Source organism: Lathyrus oleraceus, chromosome 1, assembly GCF_024323335.1.
Source record: "Lathyrus oleraceus cultivar Zhongwan6 chromosome 1, CAAS_Psat_ZW6_1.0, whole genome shotgun sequence".
Lineage (NCBI taxonomy): Eukaryota > Viridiplantae > Streptophyta > Magnoliopsida > Fabales > Fabaceae > Lathyrus > Lathyrus oleraceus.
Window position 1 is genome coordinate 55,639,566 of NC_066579.1, and position 11,176 is coordinate 55,650,741.

An 11,176-nucleotide genomic window follows, 5' to 3' on the forward strand; every position below is an offset into this window, starting at 1 on the left:
ACGTGGTGGTGGCGGTGGAAACCACCGTGTTCTCCGGCCAACCACACAAACTCTGGCCAAATTTGCAGAGAAATGAACCTCAACAAAAATGGAAAACAAGGACATGGAAATAAAGCTTTTGTGATGTAGATCATCAGTGTACCATTGAATTTCCTTCATTCTTCCTATGACCCTTGAGGTAATGCACTTGTGCAATAACATGATGCCATGAGGGATCTTAGGATCAAAATTAGGGTCTTACACCAACGGTAACAAAGACTTGGTCCAGCCATTTTGGGAACATGGCGGCCGCCATCCCTACATGACGGTCGCCATATTTGATTTTGGAGCTTTAGTCAAAGGCAGTTGGAGATTCAGCCGCATGACCACCATATTTCTCTTACACGAACGCTGAAGAAGTTACACGATTCTCAAGGTCTAGTACTAGTATAAATAGGACATAAAGTTTAAAGGATCCAAGCATAGTTGCAGCGTATGCCATATACTTACATTGTTAAAGCGATAATTCATCACATCGAGGGGTTATCGCACCATTGTTGTTATTAAGTTTGGAGCATCGTAGTCGTAGCATTTAATCTTGCCGCCATTTACATTCCAGTTGTACCTGATTCAAGTCTCCGATTGGAGCAGTTTTTTAATATATTCCGTATCACTTTACTTTATTTTATCACATCACTTTACTTACTTTACTTTATCACATCGCTTTATTTTATTTACTTTTACTGCACCGCTTTATTTTATTTTTCCGCATCGCTTTACTTTATTTATTCTATTTCCCGCTTGTTACTTTATATGAAAAAATCTATTTTCAAAGATTTACATTTATTTACAAGTTCTTGTTGAAACTCAATTGCACACGTATCACTTTAATATTTCATATCTTACTTTTCAATCCTATGTTTTATTGTTTACCGTAACCATGTCCAGCTAATTCATTAGAGCTGGAATGTGAGGATCGTCGATTCGATGATACTCTATATGTTGTCTCTATAAGAGTGCTTTTGGGGCTGTTTTGACTTTAATACAATATTTCTATGATTCATCTGATCGGTTACTACGAAAGTAGTACCGTGACTAAGTCGGGTAAGATCGAAAGTCTTCCGACACTTAAGATTAAATTGGTTATTTTTTTATTAATAAAAACAATGGAAACACTTTGTTAATTAATTAGGAAAGTTTAATATTACTAGAAGGAGGTTTTGAAACTATTTTTGGACGCATTTATAGGTTTAGAATTCGGTTGTCCGAGCATATGCCGGAAACCCTTTTAAGTTAAAGTTTTCAATCAAAGTTACTTTTCAATTTAGTTAAAGAGGTGATTACATAAAAAAAGTATTTTCTACTTTAACACAAGACGCACCCAGTGCAACGTGAGCGACTGGTATAAATTAAAGATAAAGTATGGTTCTGAAAAATCGAAAGTGATGGTTCCTTTTTAATTAACTACTTTTCAAGAAAGAAAATATTGCCCCATAGGTAGGTCTAATTAGAGATAATATGAGCATTGTTGATTGATGTGATCCACGTTCCAGTATTACATCTTTGGATTCATTTAAATGTTATTATTTTCATTCAGTTTCCATTCCAAACATTCTTGATGTCGCCTTAGATAAACACAGTAACAATAGTTAACGATAGATTGACATTGACCTATGTGAGATCGATAATCTTTTATATTACTCTGACGTACTCCGTATACTTGCAAAAAGCACACATCATCAACCCATAAAACCCGATCAAATCCACACAAAACAAATCTATAAAAGTGGGTTGGATCGGGTAATTGGGTGGATATGAGTTTAAAAACTAAAAAACCCATAAAAAAAAACCGGGTTTCGGGTAAAACCGAACCCAAATCCAAAAAACCCACTGACCCACTAATCATACATCTATTAGTACAACTTTAATGATTTTGATGAATATTAACTTAATTGTTGCAATTTTAGTCTCTTGAACAATTATTGTTTTAATGAACCATGACTTTAACTAATTTTGGATATTTCACTCTTTGGTTATTTTAATGTTAATACAATTTTATGTCATGCAACTTTAGTTTGTTGCTAGTATTTTATGATAATTTATATTAGTTGATGTATCATTTATTATTTTATGATGCTAAAAAATAGTAAAAATATGTTATCTAATTTTTTTAAAAAGATAAAAACGTTTAATAATTTTTATATAAAAATATGATGACTCATCATTTTATCATTTAATATTAATAAAACAGAAAATTTTATTTGGGCAACCCACTACCTAACCCAACCCAACCCAAAAGTTAGTGGGTTTGCCCAAACCGGTCCATTGGTGTAGCGAGTGGTTATTTTACCTCACCCAAATTAGAGTGTCCTATATAGATTGAGTGTTAGGTTTGTCCCAACCCAACCCAACCCGACCCATGTACACCCCTACTTAAATCTCTTAACAGTTTGCTATAGAGTCATAAGTATCTTGCTTTAGTGCTTACGCATTTGAAGTCTCTTGCTTGTGTGTTTGAGTAAATGAAGTCTTTAGCTTGTGTGCTAGAGCAAGGAAGTATCGAGCTTGTTTCGTTGAGTAAGGAAGTCTCAGACTTATGTGTTTGAGCAAGGAAGTCTTATACTTGTGTGCATAAGTAAAGAAATCTCTTGCTTGTGTGCTTGAACATTTGTAATCAATTTGGTTATAGTGGAAATCCCCTTGGAAGTACAAGGGGACTGGACTACTCTTAAGTTGTGAGAGGAACCAGGATAACTACTTGTGTCTTTGCTTTTACTTTCCTTACTTTTGCTCATTAATATTCCGTTGATGTCAACTCTGATACTCTAAGTTAGATTCCGATTTAGAATTTAATAGGACCTTCAAAAGCTAACCAAGCATTTCTGAGTCAGACTCTGAACTAAGTGTTTAGAATATGTTTTAAAGCTATCAAAAGCAAAAGTAGAAAAAGTTTGAAAAAACCAACACAATTCAACCCCCCTTCTTGTGTTTTTCTCACCTTCATTTACAATTACTTTTATCATGAATTCTATTTGTTGTTGGATCTCTCACAACAATAAGCTTTTTTATCTTTTTCCAAGTTGATTAATCAAAGAAACATTTTTATAACATCTTAACTCATGATAAAACAAAGCAATAACAACACATCACTTAACATAAAAACTACATTTCATTAACTTCTCATTACTTAACTTAAAAGGTATAATGAGTTAAGTACATACAACAATGCTATTTTCTAAGCTAATCATTGTTAAACACGTAATGAAAAAGAAACAACAACCTGATATCAACTTCTTCGTCTTCTTGCAATGGTTAATCGTCAATAGACAATTTATGTCGCACCATGTATCAGTAGCACACACTTGAGGTGGTGAGATGAGGAATATTCTCCATTTTCACTCAACTCACTATTTTCACTGGTTTCTTCTAAGTGTTTTTCTAACAAACGCTAAACTCATTTTCCTTCTTTAAGAGTTGCTTTTATAACTGCTTCAGCTAGGGTTTTTGACATTTGTCTTAGATCACAGGCTTGAGAGTAAATCAAATCAGGATCAAAAGAGAACCAACAAAGTTCCCTCCATTTCTTCTCATTTGTACAATTTTGGAATCAGGTACAGACAGTAGTGGGAGACAAAGTGTAGCATGGAAGACTGTTGGTGCAGAGGAGTAGACACCACTGCCCTTTTTGCTTAAGGTGAACTAGTGGTTTTACTACGTACTGAATTTTGTCTTCTAGCCCCTTGTTCTTATCCTTTGAAACTAGCTTTCCCTCTAACGCAGATTGTTGCCACATGTGCCATAAGAATGCAATTGATATTTCTTATTTTCTCTAAGCCATTTTCAACCTTATACTTCCCTTTGGGTACTAGTTGCTGTCCTCGGATGTCGTGTCTGACCTTATCAGAACTAGCCTTTCAAAAGCAACAAAACACATAAAAACTACAAAATAGATCACCTAGTGTGTTCTTTACAAATTACCTTAAAAACAACAAAATTCAATAAATTTAACTACTGATTGGTAAAACAAACAACACTTATCCAAGTATTACGACTTATAATAATTTACAAAATATGGGTTATCACCTTTTCCCAAAGACACCACCTTCCACCAAAACCAGAACCAAAGACGAATCCCGATAAAGTCCTCGCTATATGACGTAAGTGCAAGGGCTTGTGGCCAATTGTTTAAAACCACCCGCAAGGCCCACAAAGAAACCTCAATAACAAGCGTCGAAGGGGAAGACACACAAAGTATGTGAACCCTCATATGTGTTGAGAACACACGATCACATCTCTCACTGTTAATATATAATCGAACGACTATCCACACAAAGCGTCAAATCACACGTTAACAATGTTAACCATCTATATTATATAAAAGATCAGATCACACCATTTTAAATATTCAATTAATTCTCACTCTTATACTATTTTTCACTTAGTAATTAACTTGAATGTTAAAGTAATAATCTTACAATTCCACGTCTTTTCCATCATTCTAAAAACATACTCCACATTACCAATAAATTTCACCACTTAATTATACATTTTTAGTTCGACTAGGATTCTATTTGTTGAAGTAAATTACATTTTATTTTATTTAAAATTTTGCAAAAATGATATGTAAACACATCTATCTAAAATAAAAACCTATAAAATATTTTTTTATTCATTTTTATAGTAAAACTAAAAAAAAACCACACTAAAACTAGATAAATGAACAAATATACTAAAAACATAGAATTCTTGTTCTCCGCAACATTCGGGCTTAGAAAATTCCAAAAAAAAAAAAATCAAATAATTCAGAAGAAAAAAAAAAGTGGGAAGAAAAAGAGAGAAGAGAGAGAGAGAAGCAATGGTGGGTTGAAGGATTAGCGAAGATTGAGGAGAAGGGAATTCTATATGGGTGGTGGAGGTACACTCGTTGATGTCATTCGTCGATTCTTCAATCGTCGCAATTCTATTAACTCTCAATCACTTCATCATCACAATAATAACAATGATTCTATTCATTCAAATAATCTTAACAATGCCAACAACAGCCCCTCTTCTTTGAATCTTCTCAAAGTTCCTAAACGCTTCCGTTTCAAATCTTCTTCCATGGATCGTAACAAAAAGGTTACATTTTTATTTATGTTTTCTCTTTGAAGACACACCCTTTTGGTTTTCAATGTAAAGTAATTAACTTTGTTGTTTGTAATGTTGATTGTTTTTGTAGTTTAGCTTGTTTGTATCATGGTTTGATGTTTGTTAGTTTCAATTTTTTCCAACTCTTTCTGTGTTTGTTTGATTCTTGTTTTGTTTTATGATTCACCCTTTGATTTAATCAATTGGGTTTTTATTTGTTGGAGATTTTGGTTTTGATTTGTTCTATGTATGTCTGAATCATGCCATGAAACTATTTTTTGTGTGAGATGATTCTAAACGACAGGAAATGCTACAGTTTTGATGGTAGATGTTGTAATTGATTTTATTTGATGGCAGCCGTCTTAAGTTTTTGGAGGCAACAAGACAAAATAATTATAGGTCCTATTTAACCATGATTTAAGAGTGACATATTTTTATGAGACCCTATTTATTTATAGTTTAATCGTGAAATTTTTTAGATCATGTGCGGTGGTCCGTCTTGCACACCCTCAAAGCCAGTCTTGATGACATCTTTAGTATATACGAATTCAGGATTTTGTTTCATTATGGTTCCTACATCTGTTGCTGTAGAATTTGCAATAGGTCAAAAGAGAAGATCAAATGAAGTTGTGGTCCTTAAATTATCTTTACATGTTATTACTTATTTGTCTCTTTCTACATGATTGTTTCTGGTTATCGAGCAGGGTGCAGGAGAGGTAGAATTTTTTACCGAGTATGGAGAGGCAAGTCGGTACCAAGTCCAAGAAGTCGTTGGGAAAGGAAGTTACGGTGTTGTGGTTTCTGCCGTGGAAACTAGTACTGGGGAAAAAGTTGCAATTAAGAAAATCAACGATGTTTTTGAGCATGTATCGGATGCCACACGGATTCTAAGAGAAATTAAACTCCTTCGTTTGCTACGACATCCTGATATAGTTGAAATTAAACATATAATGCTTCCTCCTTCACGAAGAGAGTTCAAGGATGTCTATGTTGTGTTTGAGTTGATGGAGTCTGACCTACATCAAGTCATTAAGGCAAACGACGATCTTACTCCTGAGCACTATCAGTTTTTCTTGTACCAACTTCTTCGGGGCCTAAAATACACGCATACCGGTATGCTTGTGACTTTTGACTAACTCCTTGGCTTGTGCTGATCGTGATCTTAAACTAAGATGATATTTTTCTTGCAGCTAATGTGTTTCACCGTGATTTGAAGCCGAAAAATATTCTAGCTAATGCTGATTGCAAACTAAAAATATGTGATTTTGGGCTTGCTCGAGTTTCATTTAATGATGCTCCATCAGCTATATTCTGGACTGTAAGCATTCTTTTGTTCATATAATGGCAATATGTTGCAGTTATTTTGTCTGCTCACAAATTATCCTTTTAATCATCTTGCTGATTCATTTTACTTACTTATACTTCAGGACTATGTTGCGACTCGGTGGTATCGTGCACCTGAACTTTGTGGTTCTTTTTTCTCAAAAGTAAGTTTTCCCCCTTCTTTATGCCTCACACCCTTTTTAGCGTGTCATGTTATGTTTCATTTAAATTAAAACCTTGAACGAACATTAGCATATACAACACTTTCTACGGAAAATGTATCTTTGAATTTAAAGTTGATGCTTCTATATAAAATAACAAATTGAATGTATTGAAAGTATTGAATCACGTTTATAATTTCAAATCCTTGTCTTTTGCAGTATACTCCAGCAATTGATATTTGGAGCATTGGATGCATATTTGCAGAAATGCTTAGCGGCAAGCCATTGTTTCCTGGGAAAAATGTGGTGCATCAATTGGATCTCATGACGGATTTGCTTGGTACTCCTCCTGCTGAATCCATTTCGAGGGTTAGTTTATCCAAATCTACTGTGTAATTTGTAATATTCACTAATAGTCAAGCTTATGACAAGCTTGCTTGACTTTATATCTTATGTTTTGGCAATTTTCATTATGATTTGTTTCAGTAAATGCCTTTCAGGCTTCTTACTTCGTTTCCCTTGTCGTATTGTTAATAATTTTAATTTGATTAATTTTACAGATTCGAAATGAGAAGGCTAGAAGGTACCTTGGTAGCATGCGAAAAAAGCAACCAGTTCCATTCTCCAAAAAATTTCCAAATGTAGATCCGCTGGCTCTTAATTTGCTGGAGCGTTTACTTGCATTTGATCCTAAAGATCGCCCAACTGCTGAAGAGGTTGAAATTCACCTACCTCGTCGAATGCTCCAAACAACATATCTGTAAAGTAGTTATGTCAGATACATTGCACCAAGTTCCTTATTTTTTGTAACGCATGTGATTGCAGGCGCTATCTGATCCTTACTTTCACGGTTTATCAAATGTGGACCGTGAACCGTCCACTCAACCAATTTCAAAACTAGAATTTGAATTCGAGAGAAGAAAATTGGCCAAAGATGATGTTAGAGAGCTGATATATCGAGAGGTTTGACCATTCATTTCAATGACTTGGTTCAATTTATTGTTTTATGATTTGTGCCTTGTTAATAGTTTGTTGTACATTTGTACTCAACAGATTTTAGAGTATCATCCCCAGATGCTCCAAGAATATCTTAGTGGCGGAGAGCAAACAAGTTTCATGTATCCAAGGTAGGGATTCTTGTACGAGTTATAGTTTTGGTTCCCGAGAAACAACGTGTGGTTAATTGTCTTTGCTTGCATTTCATATAAGAAGTGCGCGTTTTTGAAAATTGTTGTGTGCTTGGGATATGAGTCCATAATGATGTGTTATCTGTTACGCAGTGGGGTTGATCGGTTCAAGCGACAGTTTGCACATCTCGAGGATAATTACGGGAAAGGTGAACGAGGCTCTCCATTGCTGAGACAGCATGCCTCGTTACCTAGGTAAGTTTTGGCAAGACACACCTAACACGGGCATGTTCTACACAAAACCTTATCTGGATTAATTATAATCTTCTCTGGCGCGAGACTTTGCATAATAAGAGCACGCGTTAACTATTTCAAATTTCATTTTTCCTTTCAGAGAGCGGGTTCCTGCTCCAAAAGATGAAAATAATCATAATAATGATTGTGAAAAGCCATCCGGAACAAATCTTCATAGCCCTTCAGGTGCAACAAATTCCGGTGACTCGGATGCACAAAACGGACCGTCAAGCATGACACGATGTCTGCTAAAGAGTGCTAGCATTAGCGGTTCAAAATGTATAGATGTCAAACAAAGTAAAGATCCCAAGGTATTCATCTCTCTCCTTTCTTGCTTAGAAAGAAAATCGTCAGAATAGATACAATAACTTATTACATTACTCTCTTTTCTCCACAGGAGGAGACAATTCCAGAGGACAATGATGAAGCGGTGGACGAGTTGTCGGAGAAGGTTGCTGCTCTCCTTGTTTAGTTCAAGCTTTCATAGAGATTGTAAAAACCTACTAAGTCAATCCTATAGTTCTTTTTTGAAGGAAGCAAAAAATAGATGTTGCATACAATTTTTTCTTTGTAGAATATAAATGTAGGACTGCATTGTTATATGCTACCATTTGTATCATTCTACAAAAGTCATGTAAGTATTTGTATTTTGTGTAATAGTAGTCATTACTACACTACAATGTATATTACTAAATTTTCTTCTTAAACCTCAAGCAGGGATGTCCCTAGCTGCAAATATTACTGGAAAATCTTGCTCTGGATCTTAAACAATTACCTTTTGCAGTTAATTTTGGAACAATGTAAATTATTCACCAAGTATGTTACTAGTTGAAAATGGTAAACAAGTTGGTTTTTTTCACATGCAAAAATGGTGCAAGGCAGAGAGATTTTGGTTTTAAAAAAATCTCAATTTATGAATTTCAAGTGGGCCATTAATTCTTAAAAATATACTGTAATTTTTCACTAAAAGTATTTAACATACAATGCCACTCTTAAGAATTTTTTATTGACGTCACATCACAACTGTTAAAATTTTTAAATTTTTTATAAAATATTTAATTTATATTATAAATTTTTATTAAATATAAAAAAGAATTGATTTAAATATGTAAGTAGTTTAAGGTTCTCATGTTTTTCCGAAGCTGTTGATGTACCCTACTCTGAAACAAACTGTACTGTTTTCTTTTTTTTCTTTCGATGATGCTGCGTCCTTACGATAAACACCTCCTCGCTAAACAAGCACTTGTTGCAGTCATCAAAGACTCTCCATTTGACACTCTCTCTTCTTCTTCTTCTTCCAATCTCACATGGACTCCCGACGCCGTCATCCAACTCCTCCGCTCTATCTCCCGTTTCTCATTCCAATCCCACCGTTCCTTCGGCCGCCAAAACAACCTCTTCCGTCACCGCTCCTTACCCCTTTCAAATCTCAAACCCCATTCTAATCCTTACCTAACCAACCTCGGTCTCCGTAAAGCCCAGGAATTCCTCCATTGGATCCATTCCCACTTCAATTTCCTCCACACCCAATCCACTTCCTTAGAAATGGCCATTCTCATTACCAAATCCAACAACACCAAAACCCTCTGGACTTTCCTCAAACAAATATCTTCATCATCAATAAACAATGCTAGTAACGAGCTTGTTACAACCGCGACCATTACCTGTTTGATAAAACTCCTAGGAGAACAAGGCTTAGCAAAAGAAGCCTTACTTACCTTTTACCGAATGAGACAATTCGGTTGCAAACCCGACGTACAAGCCTATAACGCTTTGATTAATGCAATGTGTAGTGTTGGGGATTTCACCAAAGCAAGACACTTGCTTCAACAGATGGAGCTTCCCGGGTTTCATTCCCCTCCTGATGTTTTCACTTACACTATTATGATAAGCTCTTATTGTAGGTATGGTGTGAAGATTAGCGGTTGTAGGAAGGCGGTGCGGAGGAGATTATACGAAGCGAACCGTCTCTTTCGTATTATGGATTTTAAAGGTATTGTTCCTGATGTTGTTGCTTATAATGCGCTGATTGATGGTTGTTGTAAGACGTACCGTGTTGGTAGGGCTTTGGAGTTGTTTGAGGATATGAAGAAAAGAGGCTGTGTTCCTAACCGTGTTACTTATGATTCTTTTATAAGATATTTTAGTGCTGTGAATGAGATTGATAAAGCTGTTGAGTTTTTAAGGGATATGCAGAGGTTGAGTCATGATGGTGGGAATGGGATAACGGGTAGTTGTAGTTCTTATACGCCGATTATTCACGCGCTTTGTGAGGCTGGGAGGGTTGTTGATGCTTGGAGTTTTCTTGTTGAATTGGTTGATAGAGGATCAGTGCCTCGAGAGTTTACGTATAAATTGGTTTGTGATGCGCTTCGTTTGGAAGGAGAGGATGCTTTGCTGAGTGGTGAAGTGCACCAGAGAATAAAAGATGGCGTATTGGAGAGGTATAGGCGGACCATGAAAGTTAAACCAGTTATGACTCGCAAAGGGTATCCTGAGTTGGAATTGTTTTCTTAAGAGGAATTCATTGTTTGGGTGAAGTAATGGTATGGATTTGATTAGGATATTATCCATGACATGCATTATAAAGAACAATCACTTACAATTCTTTCTTAGATGCTTTGTGCTAAAACAGTCATGTTGACAAGGCAATCACATTATTGACAAAAATTAAAGAGCAGAGTAGTCAGCTAAACTTGTACACATTCAAAATACTTATAGACAGACGGTGTAAAGGTGGAAGACGGAAGGACACACATGATGTTTTTATGGATCTTTTGATCAAAGGTATACTGTCATGTATGACCAATGGGTTCTATGAAGAAGTTATCAAACATTGTTATTTTGAATTTTGAATTTCGATAACTACATTCCAATCTTTATTTCCATTTACTTTTACACATGAAACTATACAAATACACTATTGGTAAAAAAAAAGTTTTACACATTCAATAATGTGTTGATATAATTTGATAAGCTAATAAAATATATGACTTGTTGATATAATTTGATAAGCTACAATATATGACTTGTTGAATTCGTTAAGGCTATGTTTGGTATTGGGAGAAATAGAGAAGATTTTTTTTATTTAATAAATGTGAAACAAGAATTTTTTTAATTAACAAATTTATTTCCATGTAATATTTTATGTTATACACAATTTGC

The 11,176-nt window shown here is 35.0% G+C and overlaps 2 protein-coding genes across 2 annotated transcripts; both read left to right on the plus strand.

Moving 5' to 3' along the window:
- Nucleotides 1-4,718: 4,718 nt before the first annotated feature.
- On the plus strand, nucleotides 4,719-8,782 carry LOC127107690 (mitogen-activated protein kinase 9). Its single transcript, XM_051045039.1, has 11 exons — nucleotides 4,719-5,097; nucleotides 5,811-6,219; nucleotides 6,297-6,424; nucleotides 6,534-6,593; nucleotides 6,810-6,959; nucleotides 7,151-7,306; nucleotides 7,416-7,553; nucleotides 7,644-7,717; nucleotides 7,871-7,972; nucleotides 8,112-8,322; nucleotides 8,409-8,782. Exons 1-11 carry the CDS (start codon nucleotides 4,882-4,884, stop codon nucleotides 8,481-8,483), a joined length of 1,719 nt encoding a protein of 572 aa, XP_050900996.1. The 5' UTR covers nucleotides 4,719-4,881; the 3' UTR covers nucleotides 8,484-8,782.
- Nucleotides 8,783-9,133: 351 nt separating this feature from the next.
- On the plus strand, nucleotides 9,134-10,903 carry LOC127107777 (pentatricopeptide repeat-containing protein At1g77405). Its single transcript, XM_051045131.1, has one exon. It carries the CDS (start codon nucleotides 9,209-9,211, stop codon nucleotides 10,526-10,528), a length of 1,320 nt encoding a protein of 439 aa, XP_050901088.1. The 5' UTR covers nucleotides 9,134-9,208; the 3' UTR covers nucleotides 10,529-10,903.
- Nucleotides 10,904-11,176: the final 273 nt, after the last annotated feature.

Excerpts from the sequence above, each read along its gene's own strand:
- LOC127107690 (XM_051045039.1), top strand. The coding sequence starts at position 4,882 with ATGGGTGGTGGAGGTACACTCGTTGATGTCATTCGTCGATTCTTCAAT. Across the intron at positions 6,220-6,296 it reads CCTAAAATACACGCATACCG|CTAATGTGTTTCACCGTGAT; the intron begins GTATGCTTGTGA and ends TTTTTCTTGCAG. Across the intron at positions 7,554-7,643 it reads GAGAGCTGATATATCGAGAG|ATTTTAGAGTATCATCCCCA; the intron begins GTTTGACCATTC and ends TGTACTCAACAG.
- LOC127107777 (XM_051045131.1), top strand. The coding sequence starts at position 9,209 with ATGATGCTGCGTCCTTACGATAAACACCTCCTCGCTAAACAAGCACTT.